The 25,212-nt window shown below is 38.6% G+C and overlaps 2 protein-coding genes across 8 annotated transcripts in view; one reads left to right on the forward strand and one right to left on the reverse strand.

The window, feature by feature from the left end:
* impg1b (interphotoreceptor matrix proteoglycan 1b) overlaps positions 1 to 21,151 on the forward strand; it is a 38,006-nt gene extending 16,855 nt beyond the window's left edge. For 2 of the 5 annotated variants that reach the window (XM_079369554.1, XM_079369551.1), the window contains 20 exons: positions 2,881 to 3,096; positions 4,209 to 4,375; positions 4,494 to 4,522; positions 4,773 to 4,807; positions 4,927 to 4,973; positions 5,085 to 5,225; positions 6,829 to 6,887; positions 7,180 to 7,367; positions 7,462 to 7,812; positions 9,152 to 9,307; positions 10,179 to 10,325; positions 10,578 to 10,733; positions 10,877 to 11,877; positions 12,333 to 12,422; positions 17,433 to 17,652; positions 18,135 to 18,345; positions 18,923 to 19,108; positions 19,243 to 19,420; positions 19,926 to 20,009; positions 20,526 to 21,151. In XM_079369554.1, the coding sequence (XP_079225680.1) occupies positions 3,051 to 3,096; positions 4,209 to 4,375; positions 4,494 to 4,522; positions 4,773 to 4,807; positions 4,927 to 4,973; positions 5,085 to 5,225; positions 6,829 to 6,887; positions 7,180 to 7,367; positions 7,462 to 7,812; positions 9,152 to 9,307; positions 10,179 to 10,325; positions 10,578 to 10,733; positions 10,877 to 11,877; positions 12,333 to 12,422; positions 17,433 to 17,652; positions 18,135 to 18,345; positions 18,923 to 19,108; positions 19,243 to 19,420; positions 19,926 to 20,009; positions 20,526 to 20,609 (3,576 nt within the window). In that variant the 5' untranslated portion in view covers positions 2,881 to 3,050 and the 3' untranslated portion in view covers positions 20,610 to 21,151. The remainder of the gene's footprint in view (positions 1 to 2,880; positions 3,097 to 4,208; positions 4,376 to 4,493; positions 4,523 to 4,772; positions 4,808 to 4,926; positions 4,974 to 5,084; positions 5,226 to 6,828; positions 6,888 to 7,179; positions 7,368 to 7,461; positions 7,813 to 9,151; positions 9,308 to 10,178; positions 10,326 to 10,577; positions 10,734 to 10,876; positions 11,878 to 12,332; positions 12,423 to 17,432; positions 17,653 to 18,134; positions 18,346 to 18,922; positions 19,109 to 19,242; positions 19,421 to 19,925; positions 20,010 to 20,525) is intronic. The other 3 variants (XR_013781315.1, XM_079369553.1, XM_079369552.1) reach the window with 3 other exon arrangements.
* Positions 21,152 to 21,708: 557 nt separating this feature from the next.
* myo6b (myosin VIb) overlaps positions 21,709 to 25,212 on the reverse strand; it is a 34,124-nt gene continuing 30,620 nt past the window's right edge. For all 3 annotated transcript variants that reach the window (XM_079370146.1, XM_079370145.1, XM_079370147.1), the window contains 3 exons: positions 24,864 to 24,998; positions 23,332 to 23,550; positions 21,709 to 23,006 (listed from right to left, as the gene is read on the reverse strand). In XM_079370146.1, the coding sequence (XP_079226272.1) occupies positions 22,807 to 23,006; positions 23,332 to 23,550; positions 24,864 to 24,998 (554 nt within the window). In that variant the 3' untranslated portion in view covers positions 21,709 to 22,806. The remainder of the gene's footprint in view (positions 23,007 to 23,331; positions 23,551 to 24,863; positions 24,999 to 25,212) is intronic.

The following is a 25,212-nucleotide window of genomic DNA, read 5'->3' on the forward strand; positions in this document are numbered from 1 at the left end:
GTGAGTAATGAAGTCATTCTGAGGCAGTGAATGGATGGACTTTTTCTTGTATATTACGGTCATCTTTTTCATCAGCCGTGTTACAGACACCGTCGGCTAGGCTTCGTATTGTAGCGGTTCATGTTGTAAAGTCAGTAGTTGATAATGTGTTCATAATTCCGATTGTGTGGAGAGTCAGTGAATGCACCAGCGAGAACGTGTTGAGTGGCTGTATGAGAGAACGCTGGGGGAGAGAGTTGGATTGTTACGACAAGTTATGTGTTGCTCTCTGCTGTAAACGGCGTGGTCACGGCCGACAGTGATCGGGTTATTAAAAGTTATTATTTGAACGCTCTCGTCGTCCTTTAACGTCCGTACGGACGCTACAGTATTTGCGGATGTTACCGGTAGCCTACGTCTGTGTAAATAGCTCTTGTTATAGCGTGGACACCTGCGGCTTATAATCAAGTGCGGCTTATATATGTACAAATACATTTATTTACTTATTTTTAGCCGGTGCGGCTTATATCCAGGTGCCTCAAGAGTACGGAATTTACGGTAATTTACTATTGATATATTTGGTTCTCCAGCATTATGTTTTAATTTGCAGCATGTTTTACTTGATGCATTTGTTTTGTGTTAATGAATTAGCAGAACTTGAGAAATCTTTTGGGCCACTGAAGTAGCTATTTGTTTGCCCTTGCTGGCCACTGTAAAAATTCTGTAATCTTCAATGATTTATGTATGCGTTTTAAACAGAGTTGCCCAAACGCAACTAGTTTAAACGTCTTGTGTATAATTTGGAAAATTAAGTTAATACAAACAAAAAAAATCTAGGCCTCAGGGAAATTTTAGGCTAAATGGGGAAACCAGCCTTACAGGAAACAGGCTGATCTTATCACAATTATATGAATTACATGAATTACATCTAATGCCCAGTCTAACTGTGGATAAATTTTGCAATATCTATTGATTAATTTAAAACATATTATGAAAATAACAAGCAAAAACTCCACTTTCACTTACATAGAAAATATAAATACACAGTCCCTGGACTCGTAATGTTCTAACATCGTTTACTTCTGTCATAAAGATACAGTAGAATCCATACTGTTAATTTATCTTTACAGAAATGCAGCATATCTGGTTAAAAGTTCAGAGTCTGATGTTGGTTTAACTGATCTTAGATAATCTACATTCATGCTTTCCTTTTCTTCTGCTCTAACCGTCATTGTGATTCTTAATCCAGAAAGGGCACTGATTGTCATTTGGGTACAATGACCTCAAGTCTGTATTTTGAGGCTCATAAATCCTGGCTTATTGTCTTATAAAGTCCTCTGAGGTTTGCCACCTGGCATCACAATTAGTTCCTTTGTTCTTAAACAGCTTTATTCAATAGGGAGAGTGTTCACGGGCACACTGGCTTGGGTAATGGCGAGGAATTACCTTCCAGTAAAGCCTCACAAGGGCGGCTGAGGTTGTTTTCTTTACTACGGTAATCAGAAAATTAAGGCTCTTTTACTCAGGATGTGTGCAGTCTTCCAGTTATATAATCTGGGGAAATTTGTCTCTGTCCAAGTTTCTTCAAGAATAATTAGATGTGACTTGATCATTTTTGTCAGCTGTAACTGATTTCAATCTCTTCATGGTTTGTCATGCGTGCAGAGAACTTTACAGCTGAATTTGGTCTGCGTGTATTTCTGCAGCATCCAGACAATCCATTGTATGAACACATCCTTACACTGTTTGCCACTGAGCAGCTTCAATGATGCAGGTCGCCCAAGGGTATCTCATAGACCATTCCTGAGAGAGAAGAGACTGTTACTCATTTACTCTTTCAACACATCTATGCACTTTCACAGCATTCAATATATCTTTCACAAAGTAGCACCCTAAGACATTTTCACACCACAATGACCTAACCCTAACCAAAGGCTCAAATAACTCAATGAACCTTTAAAATAGTCTCAAGTCATACTATTGAATTCTTGAAGTCTCCCAGAATCTCTCTTACATTACTAAAAAAGAATCTGGGTTAAAGCCGTATAGGTTTACAATGGACTTGTCTTTGTTTTTGGTGCAAAACAATAAACTAACATAGAAAACAAATAGAGGCAAGTGAACAGTCTCATTACAACTGGTCATAAACTTAAATTGACTGTCAAATTTGAATTGTGCTTATGACAGATCTTGTTTTCAGTAAATTGAAAGAATGCAGATGTATAACTTTTTCGATTAACACAATCTCCTGCACATACTCTAACTTGGAAACATGCATTTCAAATACTTTGGGATTTAAACATTGCTTGTACTGTAGGTTCATTGCAACTATGCATAGGCTTAGATTGACCAGTTTTATGGACTCAATACTTTTCCACACAACTGTCTTAGGAAATACATGCGCAAAGAATGTATTTACAAGCTAAAGTGCTGAGAAAAGGTTCATATGCTACATTTATGCAAATACAGCCACAATAGTGGATTTTTAACACAAGTCATACTCCAGATTACACCTGTTGTGGACAATCAGTTAGTTACACGAGTTGTATATGCTTTGGTTTGTCAGAGATCAATAACTGTTTCGTAATTATATTTTTAAATGTAAGAAATTAATTTGCAAAAAAACAAGTGTCAAACACAGATTCTGTTAGTCCACTTGAAAATTGGGTAAGAAATGAGGTCTGAATTTATATAGTGAGACAAACTTGTGTTTAAAATCATAAAGAAGCCTCTTTAAAAACACATTGATTTGCCTTTTATTCAGTAGGTGTGTACTTTGTTTCCAGCAAAGACTACAATAGAGATCCTTCTGTTTTCCTCCATAAAGCAAGATGTAATAAATGAACAACGACTTTATAGAAAAAAAGAAATATTATCTAACCCCACTGACTCCTCTTTCAGATCTTCATGACAAAGACTTTTCTGGACTCAGGGATGTGAAGTACCGGCACTTTCTAGAAACCTCCAGACCAATCAAACACACCACAAATGTCAGAGCAGAGCCGGGCAGACATCGGACGAAAAGGTCAACGATCTTCCATACAGGTGTCAAAGTGTGTCCTCAGGAGACCATGAAAGAAGTCATCAGCAGCCATTGGACCTACTACAAACTCAGAGGTAAAAGGAATTCTACTCTTCAGAGTTACGTTAAACTGTACATATATACATTTATCTTTTTAATCATTTGTTATTGAACATCTCAGAGTGAAATGAAGAAGCTATTCTGTGTGCCAAATGGGAATAAAACATTTAGCCAAACCGATTTCTTTAGTTTGATAAGTAACTGTCCGCTCTGATGTGTTTGCAGGTGTACATTTTTGCAGAGAGAATAAAGGGATAGATCAATTCTCAAAACAAAATGTGTGATTCTCTAACCTTATCAATTATGGATTACACACATTCATGTTGCTTTAAATTGAAGATCTTCGTTTAAGACCCGGAGACGTTGACATGATTCTGCTAAATGATGCACTGAAGCTGTTTTACAGATTCAGTGGCACTTCATTTAATCAAGTTGTATGCAAATATCTTTTGTCCATGAGGGATGGATTGACGATGAATTTCAGAGGGAAAGATTTCCACTCTGGCTCTTATAATAGCGCAGTAATTCCAATTGTTCCACTACACCTGCTGTGGCTTATGACTTTAAAAGGAGGCAGATTAATTTGGTGTGTTGGAGGTAATCGCATCGCTCCACAAATGAGTTTGTCAGAGAATACATTTCCCACAGGCATCTCAATATTGGACAATATGGTGCTTGTCTCGACCACAGAGGCCCATATAACTGTGGCTTCCGGCAGTCTTTGTGCTCATGTTTTTAATATTCACAAAAATGACATGCTACAACTTAAATAAGCAGTTTAACATTTACTGAAACCTCATTCTGCTGTCTCAATCGCATGAAGTTGAATGTGTTTTGTAATTTATTGTAGCATTTTGAGATTTTATACTTCTGTGTGTTCACATGTGAAGCTGCATGTCTCAGAGAGGAATAAGAAGCTTATCTTATCTTAGATAAATCACTGCAAACTGGCCACATGCAGAGATGTCTTAAGATCTAAACAAGTAATAATCTTTATCTTCAGCTGTTTGATATCTCTTCTTTTCTGTGTTTTTTTAAACAAAGCATTATATATCCATGCATACATACTGTATCTGTTAGTCATGATGTATATTCTTCTAACATTTTCTGTGTTAAATGTTTGCAATTTAATGTATTATTTTTTCAGTTTGTCAGGAGGCGATTTGGGAAGCATTTCGGATCTTCTTTGACCGAGTCCCTGACTCAGAAGAGTACAGATCCTGGGTTTACACCTGCCAGCATGAAAACCTCTGCATGGATGACCTGGCAAAGAACTTCAGCAGCGCTCAGGAGCATATTGATATGGTGGCCAGGGTGAGTCTGGCACCAAAAAAAAACAAACCTTGCTGTCAAGTCCATTTGAACACTGGTCAAACAGCAGAGCTGTTTATCGCCAATCTGTTACAGTTAATATTGTGTTTCTCATTTTCAGAGAGTTGCCATGACAGCTGAAATTGAGGGGTATGTCAAACTCTGTTTCTTAAATGTTGTGTTTAATGTGAGACTCTGTGTTTGCTGGTATTTTTTTCAAATACACCTTTGCACCGAAATGTTTAAAAGATGTGTCCAACACCTTAAACTTTTGCACTGTAATAATAATACACTACATATGCAGTATATGAGATATTAGAAAATAACATATTTTAAATACATGTATATTGATGACCTCATGATGCTGCAAAAGTGAACTGTTGTGCTCTATTATTCCCAGAGTTGACACTGGAACTCCAGATCCAAACAGTGAATGTGAGTTTGACACTTATTCATCAGCACCATTCAGTCAAACTAATATGCTGAGCTTAACAGCTAAGACTGTTTCACAATAATAAAAACATACATAAACAGCTGACTTCCCGTTGTCACAGGCACATGGACACCCCATCTGCTTCTGCTACCAACTGAGGCTGAAGTGGTAAGATACCCTAAAAACCGTCCTAATCATATATTATTGTTCTCCATATTTATTTCATTAAAGAAAGTTGTGCTGGTTTGACAATAGTGCACATTTGATTTGCTTCGCCAGATACAAGAAGACTTGAAAAAAGAGAATTTTGAGTACATTGTGGAGTTCAGTGTCACAGTCGTTGACCCGGCATACAACGATGTGCTGAGTGACCCAGAGGCTCTACATACCAGTGAAATCACGCGAGAGCTCACAGACAAGGTAAAAGCTAAGTGTGGGTAAACAAACCTGGAGCAAATGGCTAAATTAAATATTTTTAAGCTTGGCCTGGAATTGTACTAAAATGTTAATCGTTTTGAGCAGCCGCAAAAGTCTGAGTGAAAACAAAAATTTAGAAAATGGGGGTTGCTGTTTCTTAACACTGTGAAGGTATGTCAGATCCATTTTTGATTTCATGCAACATTATCTGAGATGGCTAAAGTATAGCGCCGAAGTGTTTGCTAATTTTATAAATACCAGGCTTGAAATCTCCTCGCAACACTGGCCACTGAAACAAATAGATCATTGGCAGTCTGTCCTGAACTGCAGCTGAAAATAGACAACTGTGGTTGACACTCAACACCTGTTGCCAACAGTAATCACCCACAGCGCTCGTTAAGAATGAATTGTTGAATTCTTCTCATGCCCAGTTCAAACTTCAAACCTAATCTAAGTGTACAGATATTTAAATGACAATGATTTCCAATTCTGTCATTTGAAATAGTCTACATTTCAATAGCTCCTTTGTCACTAATCTTTAACCTCTTTTCAAACATAATGTCCCTCTCTGCCTGTAGTCTTGCCTTTAAGCTTGGCAGTTGTTTCTCGCAGCAGGAGTTCGTCATTATGCAAGACATTTTACAAAGAGTGCCAGCTTCTATAGGGTTGTATTGTTAGGAATAAGAACTCACCCTGATTGATTTAACAGCTTTAGGTTGTCAGAAAAGGGACTTAAGTTAATGACCACAAGCCTGAAATAGTAAGACCTAATCATATAGATTATCTCCCACTTAGAAGCATTCACGAAGACTTTGGCCACAGCTCTTAACAATGACTTCTGCTGCAGGAGTTTGACTTTTCCTTTCTATATAATTCTAGAGTGCAGGGGCACCAATGGCCAAGCACTTGATTCACGCCCCATGTACAGAGGCTATAGTCCTCGAGGGCATCTCACGTGCATGTTCGACCTGAGGCTCCTTTCCTGCGCATCATTCCTCCCCTCTCAGCTGTCCTCTTAAAAAGGCCATAAAATAATAATCATCTTTATTTTCTTTATTTTGTTTTTACTCATGGCTCTTGCTTTTACTCACCATGTTTTATTGATCATTGGCAAATTCTTATTCTTATCTTGCTTTTACTTTACTTGATTGATGGTATCATCTTATGTTTCTTATTTTTCTTATTCCTATGGCGGGTTACTTTAACTTGTTTTTTACTGAGGGGTTTTCTCTTTTGTATTGAGCACTTTTGTCACCTTATTATGTTTTGTCTGGTCGTGTTGTTTGTGTGTAAAAGGAGGCAGATTCACTCCCAGAAAACCAAATATGGTTACCAATAAAGTTATCTTACCTTAACTTAAAAATAAAAACTAAATTCCAATTTTCCACTTCCACACCCCACACTATGGTGAGGGGTTGGGTGGACTTACTGTTTAGCTTGATTAACAAACAAAGGCAGAAGTAAGAATGTATGCAGTTCCTAACATTTAAAACCTCATATTTTCACATATTGAATATTTTCACCCAACACTTCAAATTGAAAGGATTAGAGAGAATATGCTTCTTTGAGTGCAATTAAACTCTGACTCTCTTCTTCTTCTATTTAGATGCTTCGTGTCTTTGAAAGAGTTCCAGGATTCAAAGAGATTCAAGTTCTGGGGTTTCGGTGGGTTGAACTAAGATCTAGGAGGGTTAGCCTTAAAATAATGCTTGTTGATGATGATGAGTTTTGACAAAACATTCCAGTTAATAATATAAGAAATACATACATTTCTTGTACTTTTCCCCCTAAGTGGTTTTCATTATTACCATAATCTTATTACCATAATATCTGTAATTGTACCAACTGTCTTCATTTGGGACATGACTCAGATATTTCTGGCTCCCCAGACATGCATTTCAAGTTAGGCCTGTTTGTTTTGATGGGTTCTGACATGATTTGTTGTGTTGTTGATCAGCTCCGATGATGTGACTGTGCGGGTAGTCTTTAATGGAGACACGGAGCTCACTGATGATGCTGACATTTTTGAGGAGCCAGACATAGATGAGGACGTTAATGCTCCTAAATTGAAGTTCATCATAGTGAGGGCCTTAAGAGAGGAACCGTCACTTCCACTGGACATAAGGACACTCAGCTTTGAGGCTGGTAAGCATCGTATACTCACATTTCAATTAATTAAACTTGTTGGTGCTAAGAATAACATTTTAAAGCCGTATTCATCTTTTAAATCTCTTTCCAGTTACAACAGTTTATCCAGTTGCAGAGCTTGGCATTAATCCTATTGACAGTGCTGTATCGGGAGACTACAACACACCAGCGCCCACAGAGGACAATAGTCAAAGTTTCCTCCCCACTGTGGCAGCGATAGAAAACTACTCGGGTGCTTTTACAAGTGAACCAGAAACATATACCTTTGTGCCTTTCATCCCAAACATTGTCCCTGAAACGACACCTGCGGCTGAAGAGACTCTAATGGCTTCTGTAGAGGAATCCACAGAAGATAGTGCAGAGGAACCGAGTGGCATCGCAACACCAGAAAACAAACTTGATGATGGGGGTGAGGCTGAACCTGAGGAACAGCTGAAAATAGGTAACAACTGAACCCACATCTTGCCATCACACTGGGGTTTATCTAAATGTTGTTGGGAGAGCTCAAGCAGGATGAGCTCATGAGCATGTACAACTAACGGACGCAATCTACAGAAAAAAAATATTCTAATCTGGAAAAGATGAAGAAAAAGGAGATTTTAGGCTACTTAAGAGAATTATGCAAACACAAATATGAGATTACTAATTATCTAAAAGTAATTGGATTAAATCAGGAAAATACAAAACAAACAGAAAGGCATTTTATAGAAGGAAGAGGGAAGAATAAAAGGGCAGTGAGGTAACAATCACCATTGACTGATTGAATTTTAATCATGATTGGTAAGATGGATAGTGATGTAAATATATGGAAAGGATTTATGAAAAGTAAGAAAGTCTCATACATTGATGGGACTTTTTCTGGATCAAACTTTGAATTTTAATTTCTTCAGTTACTGGATAATGAGTAAGCTATGTACCCAAGGCTGTCCATATAAAGAGGGACCTATTCTTCTTTTCTGACACCTACTTTTTCTTTTTTCACCTTTGCAACTAGAAAAGGCAGTTGCAATTAGACCTAGTGGTTTGATTTTTTTTTTCTCTCCATGAAGAGGCTCCAAGTTGAGGCAACGTAATGAAAGCTAGCCTTGAGCATCCACAGTTCAATCAAACACCTACGAGCACCAATGCTCACAATACAGTCATGTTAAAACGTGAAGTTATTTGGTTGAGACATCAATTAACTAGCGTCCTCTTGAGATGGCATGGCCATGGTTCAAGGTTATCCTATTTCTCCACATTTTTTTCTGCTGAACAATGCTAATCACTTTAAGTCTTTAGCAATAAACCTAACAATTTTTTAAATACAATTTTAAGTTCCTATTTTACATACTTTGTTTATCACTAAGGAAAATTCTGGTTTTATACTGTGTTATTTAGAGACATGCTTCTCACACACTTAGCCTAAATACATGCACAACCAGGACCTGTGGACAGGCATTAGTGGAGAGATGTCAGAGTAGGGCTGCTACACCGAGAGCTGCTGGGGATTCTGTGCCTTGCTCACGGGCACCTCTGCAGTACCCGAGAAGTACCCTGGCACCTCTGCAGCTACCTGACCAACTTCCATATTTTGGTCTGAACCTGTGACCATCTGCTTCCCTGCAGACTGAGCAACTGACGCCCCCAGCATCCAGGGTTTCAATCAATCATCTTATCTGCAGTTTGCAAATGAGTGAACCTAACCATACAGAAGGAAAAAAAGAAAGAAATTGTGTGCCAAGGGGTTAACATTTAGGCCCAACGGCCACTGATTTATCACTTTGCTATTGTGTTTCCTTTAGGTGTTCCTGCACTGGATCACGGGGTCAATGAGGAAAATCCTGCTGATGTCTCCAATTACCTGCCAGAGTTTACAGATCCCACAGTTACTGAGATGTCTGTCATAGAAGTCACAGTCCCAGTGTACACCACATCATCTCCTGGTCAAACATTACAAGGCATTGACAATTCTACTTAGAATTCCAAAAGTATAAAAGATTTGTGAAGCTGCCCAAAATGAATTTGGGGGAAATGTGTATAAAATGGTGCTCTGTGTCAATGAAGTTTGTAATTAAATAAGTAGTTGCAGTCTTCGTCAAGTTCAAATAAGGAACGTCAGGAAGTCTTATAGCATGAGTTGAAGCGGCTTAAACCAAAACAGTCAGAAAGTAAGGCATCAGATTATAATAAGAACCTTAAATGATTTCAGGACATACTTTATCTTGTTTTTTCTTTTTTGATAGAGTTAGCTAAGAAGATTAATCCTCCCTAACAAGGGAAAAGAGGTCTGGTGCATCCAAAGTTAAATCATTCACCTACAAGTACCTCTATTGCTCACCTTACTGTGATGTCAAAAGGGAAAGTTGACTCAATGAAGGGCAATTAGTTGTGTAACTGGCACAGCCAGTCGTTATCTTGGAACATCACTGAGATGGAAAGATAAAAAATAGGAACAGAATTTTTTTTTATTCCTTATTTTTATGTGAACTAATCCAATCGCATCTAACATGGTTAATATTCTGCAGGAGCTGCAGAAGAAAACAAATTAGGCTCCAGCTAGTTGACTTCTTTTAATGTCTTTATGTACTGCTAGGCTAATTGTACCTTTCTTTAGCTCTATGTAACAGGAGAGGAGTAACTTCTTATCTAACTTTTGTTAAAACAAAAAAAAGTTAAACTCGGAGGCCAGAAGATGGGGAAACTCAAGTTTAGTATTAACAGTACAATTTTCTGAGTTGCCTTTATATTACAGTTAAATGACCTATGTTAATATTATCTCTTCTGGTTATAAAACCAGTTGTTCTTTGTCTTTTCTTCTTTTTTTAATAGATTTACCTGAGAGAGAAAATGCTGCAAATGAAGAGCATTCTGCTGAGGATACCAATGATCAGCCAGAATCTACAGCTGCCACAGTTACTGATATGCCTGTCGTAGAAGTCTACACTGCAGTGTCGCCTGAACAAACACAAACACAAGGCATTTATAATTCTACTTGAGTTTTAAAATATATAAAATATTCTTGAGCATAGTTTTGTGAAAATGTCAAAAACAAACCAAACTATTGGGCCAGTAGTTTTGTTGCAACCATAAAAACAACTACGGTAAATGTTTTAAATATCAATGTCTGTTTTTTTATCCTATGCTATGCTAGGCTAATAACGTCCTTCCTTTTGCTTTATGTTTAACAATCAGATTTTAAATGTGTTTTTCCTTATCATTGTTTTTCAGACTTACCTGAGCAAGCTGAACATGAAAATGGTGAACATTCGGCTGAGGAAACCAATGAATTGCCAGAATCTACGGTTGCTACAGTTACTCAGATATCTGTCACTGAAGTGGCAGTCCCAATCTCCTCAACTTCATCTCTTGACGAAACTGTCCCAGGCATTTAAAATTCTGCCTTATTTTCCAATCTTTTTTCATGTTGTCTGACTCCTTGAAAATATTTAACTTTTCCCTTCAAATAGATGAATGAAGGGTTTGGTTACAAGATCTCTTTCTGATATGTTTTTTTATCATTATTTTAGGAGTACCTGTGCTTGCTGATGTCGTCAATGAGGAAAATCCTGCTGAGATAGACAATGTCCTGCCAGAGTTTACAGATCCCACAGTTACCCAGATACCTGTCATACAAGCAACAGCCACAGTCACTACACCATCGTATCATGAGCATGCTGTCCAAGGCATTGAACCAGATATAGATGAGGTGCCTTTGGAACCCCCAACAGAGAGCGGTGAAGCCCCTGAGGACAGGGACGAGTTGAGTGGAGGGCATAGTGGAGTGACTCCAGCCTCAATAGAATTGCCACCATTGAACTCAAACAATCAAGAGGATGTAGGGAACAGTGGAGTGACTCCAGCTTCAATAGAGTTGCTTCCTGTGAACTCAAAAAATCTAGAAGATGTGGGGAACAGTGGAGTGACTCCAGCTTCAATAGAGTTGCTTCCTGTGAACTCAAAAAATCTAGAAGATGTGGGGAACAGTGGAGTGACTCCAGCTTCAATAGAGTTGCTTCCTGTGAACTCAAAAAATCTAGAAGATGTGGGGAACAGTGGAGTGACTCCAGCTTCAATAGAGTTGCTTCCTGTGAACTCAAAAAATCTAGAAGATGTGGAGAACAGTGGAGTGACGCCAGCTTCCATAGAGTTGCTTCCTGTGAACTTAAACAATCTAGAAGATGTGGGGAACAGTGGAGTGACGCCAGTCTCATTTGACCTGCCTCTGGACATCTCTTACACCCAAGAGGATGTATTGTCAAGTCCAAACGACACTGAGGTGGAAGTGACCATATCGCCAGAAGAAGACAGCGGCAGCGGATACCCCTCGGAGTCTGATGAACGACCGTATGGATCCACAGCTGCACCGGCAATGAGACTAGCTAGCACACCTCTGGTGACCACAGTGGAGAAGACCAAAGAGTTAGTGGTTTTCTTTAGCTTGAGGGTGACTAACATGATGTTTTCTGACGACCTATTCAACAAGAGCTCCCCAGAGTATAAATCACTGGAGAATACCTTTCTTGAGCTGGTAGGTACACAAGCTTTTGTGCTAGATATCATGATTTTGCATGTTTCATTCTCATATTGTTTTTGTCGCTCAAACTGAAATGTGTGTTCTTTAGCACAATATATTCTGATAAACATGGGTTTGAATAATGTTATAATGAGAAAAAATACACTTCAGTGTCGCACCAAGTTGGTGCTTTGTCTAAATCTTGTCCTGATAAAGTGAGGATGCTCTTTTACAATAAGCCTTGTCTTCACTGCAGCTTCATAAAAATTTAAATTAATGGTAAAATATAAGAATTTTATATTTTTCTAAATATATATTTTAATAAAAATGTTATGTTTTATAAATATTTAAGCAAGGGCCAAATATCTAATTTTTTTAAGATAAAAAATGTACAATTTAAATTCTTAAATTCCAGAGGAACCAATGTTTTACCATGAAAAAAGATGGTCAAATTATTTTGTTTTACTCAGACACAGCACTCTGGGTCCAGAAAATCTCAAAACCCAGGAGCTTCCAGTAAATCTGGGTTTGGGAGACAGACAACTTTAGCCTCCATACCGGTATTTTTTTTCCATATTGGAATTACATCTCCAATGCCTCAAAGAGTGCATGACCTTTCTTTCTTGACTAACCTTTTCTAAAAATGCAGTATCTAAAAATGGGAAAGCACCTAACATTGCTTAAATTCTCACGTTTAGTCATCAGCTTTGCTTTTTCCTTACGTTAGACATTAATGTTAACCTTCTTGCATCTTCTAATGATTTCATCACTGAATCTTGTAGTTCTAATTTTGTTTGCTCTTGCCTGTATTGCCTTAAACTTTTGAATTGTGCTAAATGGAGGTTCTTTCAGGGTGTCAGGGACAAATGTATGTCTGCAAAGCAGTTCTCTAAGGTTCTGAGTTCTAAAATCCTACATAGCCTCTCTGTGATGAGGGTAGTTATTAATTGACTGAACCAACACAGGTGAACATGCAAACCTTTTAAACAAATAATACATCAGGTCTAGCTTGTGTTGAGTGTCCAGGCAGACAGTAAGTTGAAGTAAGTTTTGAAATTTTATTTTCACAAAATTTCACCATTGGACCATTTTGGTTGTTTATTTTTAATAACAGCAAACAGCTAATGTTCCAACTGTACTTTAGCTTAAAAGTAGCATCTGACCATTTGAGTGGTTGTTTTGTGCCTGTCTGCTAAACTTCATCATGATCTCAAGAATTCAGGCTGTTTCTGTTACTTGTTTGTCTTTTTATATTAGTTTGCACTCATGCAAGGATAAGTTGAAATATTTTTGCTAGTAGGCCAACTGATTTTCACCGCTGGCAAATTTGTCTGTTTGTGCCAACTTGCATCTTTTCAATGAAATTTGTATGCAAATATGAACAGAAAGGTCACTTTGCATTTATTATTGACACTCATTTTTGTATTAATATTGTTATTCATATTGTGGCTGTGGCCTGTAGCAAGTTTCAGTTAGCTTAGCATAAAGACCAGAAACAAGTTGAACGATTTGCCTACTACTAGTACCTCTAATACTGTGTTTTTTTGTCTTTGTTATTTATGCTCGTTGCCAGCTAACATAGCCTGTTGGGATAAAAATCCTTCAGAAAATTCCCAGCTAAGATACAGTTGAGCAAATAAGTACACATTACATACCAAATTTGAAAAGTATCAACAAATGAGAATAACTCCACCCTAGCAAGCGTTAGAGATGCTGGTAGGTGCATTTCATCACCTGTGGACAGATAAATAGTGTCCTGTGTTTAAACGCAGCCTATGTGTACAAATTGCACAAATGTGTGTTTTAATATTTACTATGGGTTTTGTAAATATTTGAAGCCTTAAAGAAAAACTTATAATGTGTGAATAATAATTAGACGAATTTGGAGCAGGATAACTTTGTAAATCTTAAAGTTTTTTGAGTTGATAAAAAATGTTAGACATGGTAGAGTGCAAACTAGCCCAAAGTATTCCTAATAATGAGACTTAGTGATTGTATGACTCAGAAATTTGTGAAATGTGGTAGGAAGCTTTAAGTGATTCTTGTCAGTTCCAGGACAACACCCATTGTACTATACATGGTTACAAAGTGCGACATCAGTCAGGGTTGTATCACATCTGTGTGTATGTGGCAGAAATGTCAATGTGTTGGTTATCTGGTATTGTAGACATACATAATGTGTGTCCTGATGTATAATACAATGAAATAAAAAAAGAATACAGTTCAGTTCAGGTATTTTTATTGTAAGCATATGTATAAATCCAATGCATGGCCTTGTTGTCATTGCTAGAATGCTTTATTGGTTCCATTAGTTAAGGCAATAAGTTACTTTGGGTTTTTTCTTAACGTCAAGGTTTATAAACTGCATTAATAAGCAGGTAAAGACCGGGTCTGTTCAAACCTGCATTTATTAGAATACATCAAAGAAATAATTATCCTTGCTTATTATTTGGCTTGCTAAGAGTTGCCCGCAGCTCATCCTTAATGGGAGGGGGGGGGGGCTTACATTAATATAATTCAGAATGTTTTTGTTGCATGTCCAAGTAGAAGTACTCTTAGTTACTCAGACAGGTGGGCCTAGTTTTATTTAAGAGTGTAAACCCATGTGGAATTCTATATATAGTATACTGCATTGATGTTTTCTCTCTGATGCTTGTTTTTTTTTTCTTAAGCACATTTTCTTATGTTAGTTCTTGACATTTTCTATGGCAGACAGAAATGACCAATGACTGCACTGCACCAGTGAATACAAATAGTTCTGTGTATACAGGATATAGACCCAAATTACCTGTAGATATGTTTATTACTGAAGAATATAAGGCATAAGTAAAATAACACTCCATCTCCAAGCTTTAATGGTTGCTCAAACCATGGTTTCTGCAGTGCGCCGCATTAATCAATGTATTTAGCTTCCTGGCAAAACTAATGTGGTCAGAAGTTTGAACTGGTGAGTATTTACCATATAATGTTGATTGTTACTATTCCATCTGGAATAGTCAACATATCATCCTTTAAATGGGCTTTAAAGATAGTGATGATACACTTTGTAACAAACGTGTCAAATACGTCCAAGCCTGATTGATTTAAAGCATCAGATTCTCTGTAGCCCATTTAAAAGAGCATGATGTTATGTTTTGCTGGATATGGGACCCCATTTGTGCTTCTTTAGGCTTCATTTGCTGTCCTTCATATATATGTATTCATATATATGGCCCATTAGCTTTCAGTGGCTTGCAGTTACCCCTGTTTGCCTTTGCCACATGCCTCCATTACTCCTGTACCTACTGGTTTGTGAAGCAACCAATAAAATTGGACATGGAGGATGTAATAATTATATTATATGTGCTACATTTTTAACTGTAAAATTATTTTATTGCAGCACACTTTTTGTGAGTTTTGTTTTTTTCTACTTTAGTGAAGGGATGGCCCATTAGTTGTTTTTATTTTAATAAGAACCAGTAGATACATGTGTAACCTCAGAGTAGCCGATGTGATTGTGTCAGAGACCGAAATTATGTTGTGTTTGTGCTGTGCTGTCTAAATTTCTTTTTCAAAAGTCAAGTGTATAAAGGATGCAAACTCTGCTATTTGTCTGGTAGTCCACTGCACTGAGGTTTGTTGTGAAAGAATTCGGATTTGACCTTGTTAGAAAGGCAATATGTTACAGACTGGTGTCTAATCTACAGTGTAAATGTAATACTCGACATTCCACATTAAGACAAATGGATGACCCACCAGCAAGCGGATTGTAAAGTTGTACTGCAGGCTGTTGCCCATTTGTACAGGACATTGGATCCAATCGTTTTCCCCACTTTTCGCAGAAACTATTAGCTATAGTGGACTAGGGCCCTTTAAACTGTCTGCCAGTGATAAGTGAAGTAACCCGATCAGAGCAGAGCTTCTTAGGCCTCTTATCTCCTGCTCGACAGTCAGGCCAGCTAAAGGAACGTAATCTCTCCCTCTCACACTGCGGCTGTTTGATGTTTGGCCTGTCAGCAGTGAACGTGAAGTGGCTGGAAGGAGAGCAGTTTGGATCGATGAACATTGATGCAGGCCCATTACTTGAGCTGGTTGACTTCCTTCCAGTCTCACTATCTCCAACCATCATCAGTCTAAGTCTATAGTGTTAATAGATTGGTTCCACAGTTGCCCTAAAAGTTTGGATTTGAATATTTTTTTAAACACTGTGGACAATTAAGAAAAAGGAGTTAAAATATGACTAATTTGTTTTTAATAGGATCATGTTTTTATCAACCAGGTGTTTGGCAGAAAACATTTAGAGTTACAGTACATTTTTGCAGGCTCTCAGCTAAACATCAGATAAGACAACACATATGATCAACCTTAAGTTTAGGCCTTTTAATGATTTAACATGTCCTTCACCTTTAACCTTAAAATGTTTTGTCACTTTCAAACTAAACTCTTTTTTGAACTTTGAAAAAGAAACAAACTAAATGCATTTTATCATATCATGTAATTCCACTGGAATCGCAGGCGAAGAGATAGAAGATACACCTATTAATCCACTAAGCTAGGCTGAATAACTTCAGTAAAGTAAATCACGCAACTGGAGTGTTAGGCTGTGCTAGCTCACCAGCTAGACTGCTGGAGAATCACGTCAGTTCCCCTGTTTTTCTCCTGTAATGTCTTTTCTTTGTATAAACAAACCATGCGAAAAATCTTTTTGCTTCGCTCAGTGAAGAAGCTACAGAAGAGAAATAATTCTGGGATTAAAGTCAAAAAAGGATTAAAAAAAAAAAAGGTCAGAACCAACATTGTTTGGTATCTGTGGTACTAATCCTCTTCTGTAAGAAGCAGTTGCTTCAATACAAAAGCCTACTGACTTTACTGTATGCTTCAGCCTTCAACATTACACAAGGATTTTTATTAGGATTGAACTTTTTAATTTCTTTAAAAAAAAAAGGATTGAGTGTATTACCTATGATAATTCTATATTGTATTTGAAGGAAAAGGTTAGTGACTCTAAAAGCCTTCACACAGCAGGACATAGAACAGCTTTCTTTGGGACAAGAGAAAGCTTTGATGTTTGGAAAATCTTTTCATTATGCATTTCAGGCTTTCAGTGTTCTGTGCTCTTACTCTTATAATTCTGAATCCAACACTATTTTTTTTTTGTTCTGGATGTAATAACACAGTGAACGCATTAATAGCAGAATTTCATGCACGACTCAAATTTTAATTATGAGCTGTTCATAGCTTTCACACTGTGAAATCTGACCTGAATAATTCAAAATGAGCCTGGCTAAGACAACCTCAGTCTTGTCATTGTGGAAGTAAATAATCTCTGCTGCCCTGCTCTTCCTCTCATGAGAACACAGATCTTTACTGACCCTAGGCTCTAACTTTGTTTCATTAACCTAAAGATCTGAGTTGAAATCGTTGTGCCTCCAGGAATAAAATGATTCCCCATTAACCCTATCAGATAAATTGATCTCACATGTTACTTTCCAGGTTCCTCCTTTTTTGGGTACATCTCCTGACATTTTTGATAAAAGAACAAAAACAAGCCCCTCACAAATTAACCTTTTCTTACTCTCCTTTCCCAACAGCTTCTGCCGTATCTACAATCCAATTTGACTGGATTTAAGCACCTGGAAATTCTCAACTTTCGTAATGGGAGTGTTGTGGTAAACAGTCGGATGAAATTAGACAAACCTGTACCATACAATGTCACAGAAGCTGTTCACTGTGTGCTCGAAGACTTCTGCAGTGCAGCATCCAAACGTCTTGACATCGAGATTGACAGTCGCTCCTTGGAAATTGAGCCAGGTGAAATGTCCTTGTTGTACAGAAACATTTTAATGTTTTTTTTTTCTTTTTTTTTCTTGTTATTAAACTTTACAATAAGAATGAAAATCGTCTCCCTGTCGTGAGGGTGCTGACTTCTTATGTAGGCCTATAGAGAAAAAAAATCGATAAAGTGTTCTTGCACTGTCATACTCATTCATGCAAGGTCAGAGCGCCTGTTCACAACACTCTTTTTTTTTTTTTTTTTGAGTGTGGAAGGCTTGATCTGCTGCATCTTTTTGCTCGGAGGGTTTCTGGGCTGAATTTGACCTCATTATGCACACCTTACTGAAAGCAGACACCCTTGTCCACTTCAATCAAAACGGCATTTAATTTCTCCTCAGAATATGCAGAGAGTGAGAGACGGGTTGACGCTGCATAAATGTTAATTAGCTATCACCGACCTGGTCTGTATTTCTTTCTACACCTCTTCTCATCTCCTCTCTCCTCTGTGTTGTTTTCAGCTGACCAAGCAGACCCCTGTAAGTTCCTGGCTTGCAATGAGTTTTCACGCTGCGTGGTGAACAGTCGGACTGATGAGGCAGAGTGTCTGTGCGATCCGGGGTACAGCACCGTGGACGGCCTGCCCTGTCAGAGCACCTGCATTCTGCAGCCAGATTACTGTCTGAATGGAGGCCTGTGTGAAATAATCCCTGGGCACGGAGCCAGCTGCAGGTACGCCAATGCTGACCAACCTACAGAGACGCAAACGATGGCTCAGCTTTTTAAAGGCTTTTCCTCCCAAGTGAAAGTGTAGACCTATACCGAAATTGTAAATCACTCCATATCTTAACACTTTGAATACAAGCACAAGTAGAGATGAACTGAAATCTGTTCTTTGGTGATGCGTTCAAGGACATTAAAGATTTTAGCTCCAGATTTAAATGGGAGATATATAGAGATTTAGTGCATGCTAAAGTGGCAATATATCATTAACAGTTAAACTTGTGAAAAAAAGGGTGTTTAAAGATTTAAGGTCAAATAGTTAGTTATAAGGAACCTTTTTTATTTGTGTGGGACAGAATGGAAACAATGAACTTAAAAGCTGCAACATTTTATCGGTTGTTAATGTGGATGTGGATTAAATAAGGTAACTTTTAAACACACTTCAGACGGTCGGGTAGAAGTCATCCAGATGTTTGAAAAACATTTCTTCTATGCCTCACATAATCAAAGTGGGAATGTCATCTTTTACACAGGGTGCCTTTTTGTTCTTCTAACTAAGCTGTCATTTTCCTTGCATGTCTTTCAGATGCCCTTTAGGTAAATACTGGCACTACCATGGAGAACACTGCAGCGAGATGGTGTCAATGCCAGTAGAGCCTTCGCTTATTGTAACCTGCCTCGTGGGAAGTCTCTGCCTTGTTTGTGCCATCATTGGCCTTTTGATATTCATTAACAAGAAATGTATAAAGCCCAAAAAGACCTTAACCCTGGTGTAAGTACGAGTCCTTTTACATTTTAGTCCTGTCAGCATTTGAATTTTTACAAGGTGTTGCTTTGTTTTAGTGATTTCTGATGATTTGTATTGTCAGCATTATTATTTACCACCTCATCTCCTTTACATTGTAGGAACACCCTTTCACCTTATGCCTTTGAGAATACTTTGAGGGTGAACCCAGTATTTGAGAATGATGAAGGTGCCTTAAGTCAAGTATCCACATATCCATGTTCTTCAAGTTCTGCTTCTTCCCAACAGTCTGAACAGGAACATTTTGCCACTATTGAAAATATACATCTGAGTATCGAGGTACAAAGTGCTGCATAGGACAAGTTACTTAACCACTAACCTGGACCTTTACCCACAGTCATAACGATTAACTCTAACAAACTCTCTGCAAATGATTGTCCTGTTTTCTTTGCAGCAAAGTTTGTGTTTCTCTCATCCTACTCACGTTAATTCTGTGTCGTGCACCACATGACTGATGTATCTTTTAGTGTTATGTAAAGAATGTTTAAATCTTTTCAGAGTAGTTTTAATAGTATTTAAATGTTGATCAATGTCCTCTGATACCTTCCCTAATTGCAAAGACTTCTACTTTAAAACTTTAAAGAAGCTTTGTCCAAAGTCTAACAAGGACTCATAGTTTTAACAACCACTTCTGTACTTCTGTATTAGCAGCTGCAGGCATGATGTATTGCAATATTTCCTCCTTTAACTCATACTGCGTCTGCACACTGGTTGAAGTGCCTTATGGTTCTATAAGATATTTATGAAGCACAAAGTAAACAGTGTCTCCTCTCTGTCTCCACAGATCCCCAGACAGCTCTACACAACAAGATCTGAAAAGTTAGTCTCAGAAATGGTGGACTTCCATCACTGTATACCACACAATGAGGTGAGCAAAGAAATGCGCTGACTCACTAAATCCCCAAAACATCATGTCGCAAAAAGTTTGAGGGAGATATTGGGATATTTGTAAAAGCGTAAAAAAAAAAGGAAATTTAGCTGGAGAAATTCTAAAACGATGAAAGACATTGAATGTGCATTTCATCTGAATGTAACAAGTGTTGCTTATGTTATATCTATTAACTCTTTCATTAAATATTTTGCAGATCTATGGTGTTTACAGAGGTAAAACATGAGTGTGCAGCTTTTGTTAATTTTTTTTCAGTCAAACCGAATCTCATAGCTTTAACATAAACCTATTTTAACCCTGATGTGATTTTCTTGTCTGACATTTTTTTTATAACCTTTGATTATTGGTTCTGCAAAACAAATCACATTTGTCCTTAAGTATGTGGGTAATTTATCCAATGCAATGCATGTCTGTATATATCTAGACTCGAGTAACAATGGTATTTGGTCACTTTCTGTTTTTTTTCAATCTCTGCCTGTCTTCTGTTTTCTTTAGACTTGCCGTCGGCCAAATGAATACAGGACATGCTGGTTCATAAGGGCGCCTGAGAACGAATGTTGTGAAGTCACGGATGTCTGATGGCACCTTGGAGCGAAGGCCAGGGTGACAAAGCACAAGAACAAAGACTGAAGTGACTGTTTAACTGTAAACGGAGGCATGCAAGAGTAGAGCAGTGCAATGGTGATTAAAGTGTTGAGATTAATTCTTCATAGTGATGAAAGTGTCTCTTTAGACAGAAAGCTATGAACACTAAGGTGGACTTAGGTTGTCTTACAGTGGAACCTAACTTTTATTCTATATATTGAACGATAGGAACATTTCCTGTATAGAGCTGGCAAAGGTTCTTCTTTCCTCACAATGAGGTATTTATTATTTACAAACCGATACACATGGTGGTATCTTGAGCTTAGACTTTAAAATGTTGTTTATTTTAATGCCATTCTGAACCGCTGTTGTGTCCCAAAACAAGAATGAATGTATGAGCTGGTGGCTCACGACATATTGTTGGATGTTGAGCTGTATTTCCATCAGATCGTCTCATTTGAAACACCTCGTCCCACCAAACATGTTTCATTTCTTTTTTACACATTTTGCATTTTAAAGCAAAGAATAAAAAGTATTTTTTTTGCATCAAAGCTGTGAAGTTTGGTGTGTTTTTGGCTACTTTAAGGTTGTCATGTTGGATTTTTTTGAGCCTGTTGTGATGAATGAAAGAAGCAGTTATCGATGATTCAAAGGCTAAAAGTGCAATTTGCTTACATCTTCCTTCTGTTGAATTAGGGTAACTTATTGTTACTGTGTTTTCAATAGATTGCAAGCCTTTCGCATGAAGCTAAATATTCACCGAAAATACAACTTTTGACGTGTGTTTTTACCTCGTGCTTTTGTTGGTTTTTACTTGAAGGCCAATAGTCCAAAATAACTCTTTGGCCTGCGTTAATCTAGACGATCAGTCTATGGGGACGTGCCTCAGATCAATGATGACATCAGCAGTACATCTCTTCGTGGGTCTTTTATTGTTTAATTAATCTCAAATCTAATCTCGTTAGTTACGTTTATCTTTCAAATGCCAGATCCTCTCACAGAGCATTTGCCTCAGGTGGCTTTACTACAATTATCTCTCGACGATCTCTCCCTTGTAGGTTATCTGTAGTTAAAAAAAACCCAACCATAAACATCCAGGCATTATGTTTATTTTTCTACCGTATTCAAGTGTGAAGGCAAACAAACAACCAGATCCAATAGGGAAGGTTTAAAAGTGAATAATAGCTCACAGTTGGCTACTGTATCTGTCGGTAAATCATTGAGAGCTTACATAAAAGGACTGCCTGGTTGTCCAGTGACATATCTAAAACATGGGCTGTCACGTCATATGCTTGATTAGAATATTACATGAACAGAACACACAGAACACAGACACACACACACACACATTACAATGCCTTCTGTAAAAGAACTCCAAACCCACAAAACTGCAAACATAAAAACGTCTACATTTCCTTCTTGCGTAACGAATACAAAAAACAAGTTCACTTTTTTCGAGGATTTGAACAGCGACAGAGGGCTTACTGCAGCGGGAAAGTAACGGATGGGTTAATCGGAACAGATCGTAACAAATCATGTGGCTCGTTTGTTAAATTGAATCTTAAAAAGACAGCCATCCAACATATTTTTTTGTGTTCAAACATTAAAAAGTTACTCAAATATCGACATTACAACATGATGATGCTGTTTTCACTCTGAGCAGAACAGACAGTTTCATACATTTATAAATGTGTAAAAAAAACACGTCTTTAGTTCTTTAAGTCCTCAGTTAGATTTCGATCAATTTCATTATAGTAATCAGAGAATTCATGAGCAGAAGAATTTTAGCACGACTGCAGAAATGACCCTGTATTTAAAAGTAGCCCTTCATGTGGTCTTTGAAAGTCGAACTCTTTGTCCCTGTTGCAGAGTGTATCGGTGTAATATTAACAGCTAGAAGGGAAACAGTTAAGACTTCGGTGGTGCAGTGTAAGGCCTCCTGGTGGATTCAGACATTCAAGAAACCAAACAGGTGTAACACACCAAAATCCAGATATAAAAAGTCAAAATAAACAAAATACAGGAAATGAAAAAGGTCATGCCTTAGTGAAACACCGAGTGGCTACAGTAAGGTCGTATACGGAGCACAAACCGCAGGTGCACAGTGCTGCCTCTGAACGTGCAGGTTTGTGAGTCTGTGTATCGGCGTCGCGCTTCAGGACACGCACAGGCTTATCTCTCCGTTCCTGCGTTACTTGAGGAGACTCTGAAGCATGGCGGTGGCGTGCGTGGGCCGGGCCTGCTTGTTCTCGATGGCTCTCTTGAGGTACTGGATTCCGTCACAGCGTTCCCAGATTTCTTCAAACTGCCTGGGCAGGATCTCCGCCCCTCTTTTCCTGGTCAGACCCGTCTCCTCCAGACTGAGCTCGCACATCTCCATATCGTCTTTCCCTGAGTGGTGGACAAAGCGAGAGAAAGGGTTTTGCATTTTTGCATTTTCACAAGAGACTTTAACCATTTCAGTCTCAGAAAATGTTACAGTTCCATCAGTCCTAAAGACTGAATAAAAATATCTGGCAGTATGAGCTATTGCTGGTGAAAAAGATTGTAGACCCATGGAGTAAAGGATTACAGAACCATCACCACAATAGATACAACAAAGAATATTGAGATCATGCTCTGTATAATAAATCAAGATGAAGGCACAGTTCAATAAACTTCGCAGTGACGCTCTCTCTTTGATTTACACGATCAACATCAAAGACTGCTGACTCACCTGCGACTAACACGATCGGCCGTTTGTCCGGGTGAAGCTCCATCTGTCGGGCTATCCAGGGTCCGTCGAAGTGGGCGTACCACCAGCCCTTCTTTTTGTTCTGGGGGTCTTTGTACTGGTCGGCGGGTCGGATGAAAGGAATGCGGAAGTATCGCTGCTGGCGGTTCATGGCCACTTCCTGATGCTGAGCCGTCACGGGAGGAGCCGGGTTCTGTTCAGCTGTAGGGAGGACAAGAGCATGATGAGTCCTAGTGAATTATGTTCTCTCCAACAAAGCACCTGAATGACGTAACCTTTAATCCGCCATGTTTTATTTACTCTTTTGTAACAGCAGAGATGACACAGAGAGTGAGGAAGGAAACAAAGTATAAAGCTCTCCAAACATACAAGATGAAAGACATTGCAGGAAATATCCCACACTGTAGAGAGAGAAAAAAAGCAGGTAAAAGCAGCTCTCAGTCTCTTATGAAATGACCACGCTGAGACCCCAGCTGCATCAGTGAAGGCCAAGAACAACATCCAAATAGAAGAGCGCCTGTGTGCCTTTCAGAAGTTATCTCATCAAAAGAGAAAGAGGGGTAAATATAGTGAAAGCAGAAATAACAGTGTCCCCCCCCCCCCCCCCCATCATGTTGGATTTCTGTTTTCAAGATGAAAAAGGAGGAAAATGAAAAGCATTGGTACGCTTTCAGGCAGCCAAAACACGTTTGTGTTGTTGCTGCTCGGCTGCGTCGTGCACTGAGCTGTCATAGCAGCAGCTTTTCAAACCTGACAAAGCATGCCCGGCAATTCTATTCTTTTAATTTACTCAGTAGAAGAAATATTTAAGACAGGGGGCGGAAGCCTTTTTAGAGCCTTTGGTCAGCTCGGTGCACAATAGGAAACGCAGGTTCACATTTTCTATCAATGACAGCGTGAGAGGAAAGCACAGAAACGTTTTACTTTCCCTGTGTAACCTGAATGTTCCTGGGGTGACATGTGCACATGTGAGATGTTGGTGTGTGTTCATCCCAACAGGTGAAGCATGAAAGACAATAGTTCAGCCAGATAGATAGATAGATAGATAGATAGATAGATACTTTATTGATCCCGAGGGAAATTCAGGGCGTCCAGTAGCAGTATACAGACAGGCAGGACACAAGACATTGGTTACAATACAAGACATTGGTTACAATACACACCCGCTGTCCCCCCTCCCCTCTCTATACAATAATCCCAATAAGCCAGGATCACTTTGTCAAAATGGACACTTTGACGCAATTATTTGTATTTGGCGGTATGGCTCCGAGGGATCTCCCTGCACTTCCACATGCTTACGTGGAAAGACTCGAGCAGTTTCAGTAAGAACTATTTGGCCAATAGGATGCTTTCGGCAGATCAGCTGGGCATCAGCTGATGAGGCTTCTATGAGATCAGCTGACGCGAACTCTGGCACAATATTAAAGAGCGTGACTCCGTGGCCTGCCTGAACTAACGCGAGGCTCCCTTTCTGAGCAAGGAGATAAAACAGGGGAAATTATTTCTCCACCTACCGTAGTCAGTGACAGATTTCGGAGCCCTTTGATCGCTTCCATCGTCGTTGCGTTTCTTGTTCTTGGACTTCCAGGCGTGATAGACCTTCAGGCGCCGGTGGAACTCCTCTCTGCAGGCTGCCAGCAGCTCAATGTCTGTCCACAGAAAATAACAGCATTCAAACATAACCCAAACAGTAATTTTGTATACAGGCACTGGAAGAAAAAAACACTTGTCAATGAAGGCAACATTTAGGACTAGAAAGAAGTTTACAGCATGTTTAGTTTCGTTGAACTTGTCTTGTATTCTAAAACTGAACTCAATTTAATGAGGAGTGTAAGAGCTCACACTGTGTTTTTTTTTCCCTCC

Source organism: Symphodus melops (genome assembly GCF_947650265.1).
Source record: "Symphodus melops genome assembly, chromosome: 19".
Taxonomy (NCBI): domain Eukaryota; kingdom Metazoa; phylum Chordata; class Actinopteri; order Labriformes; family Labridae; genus Symphodus; species Symphodus melops.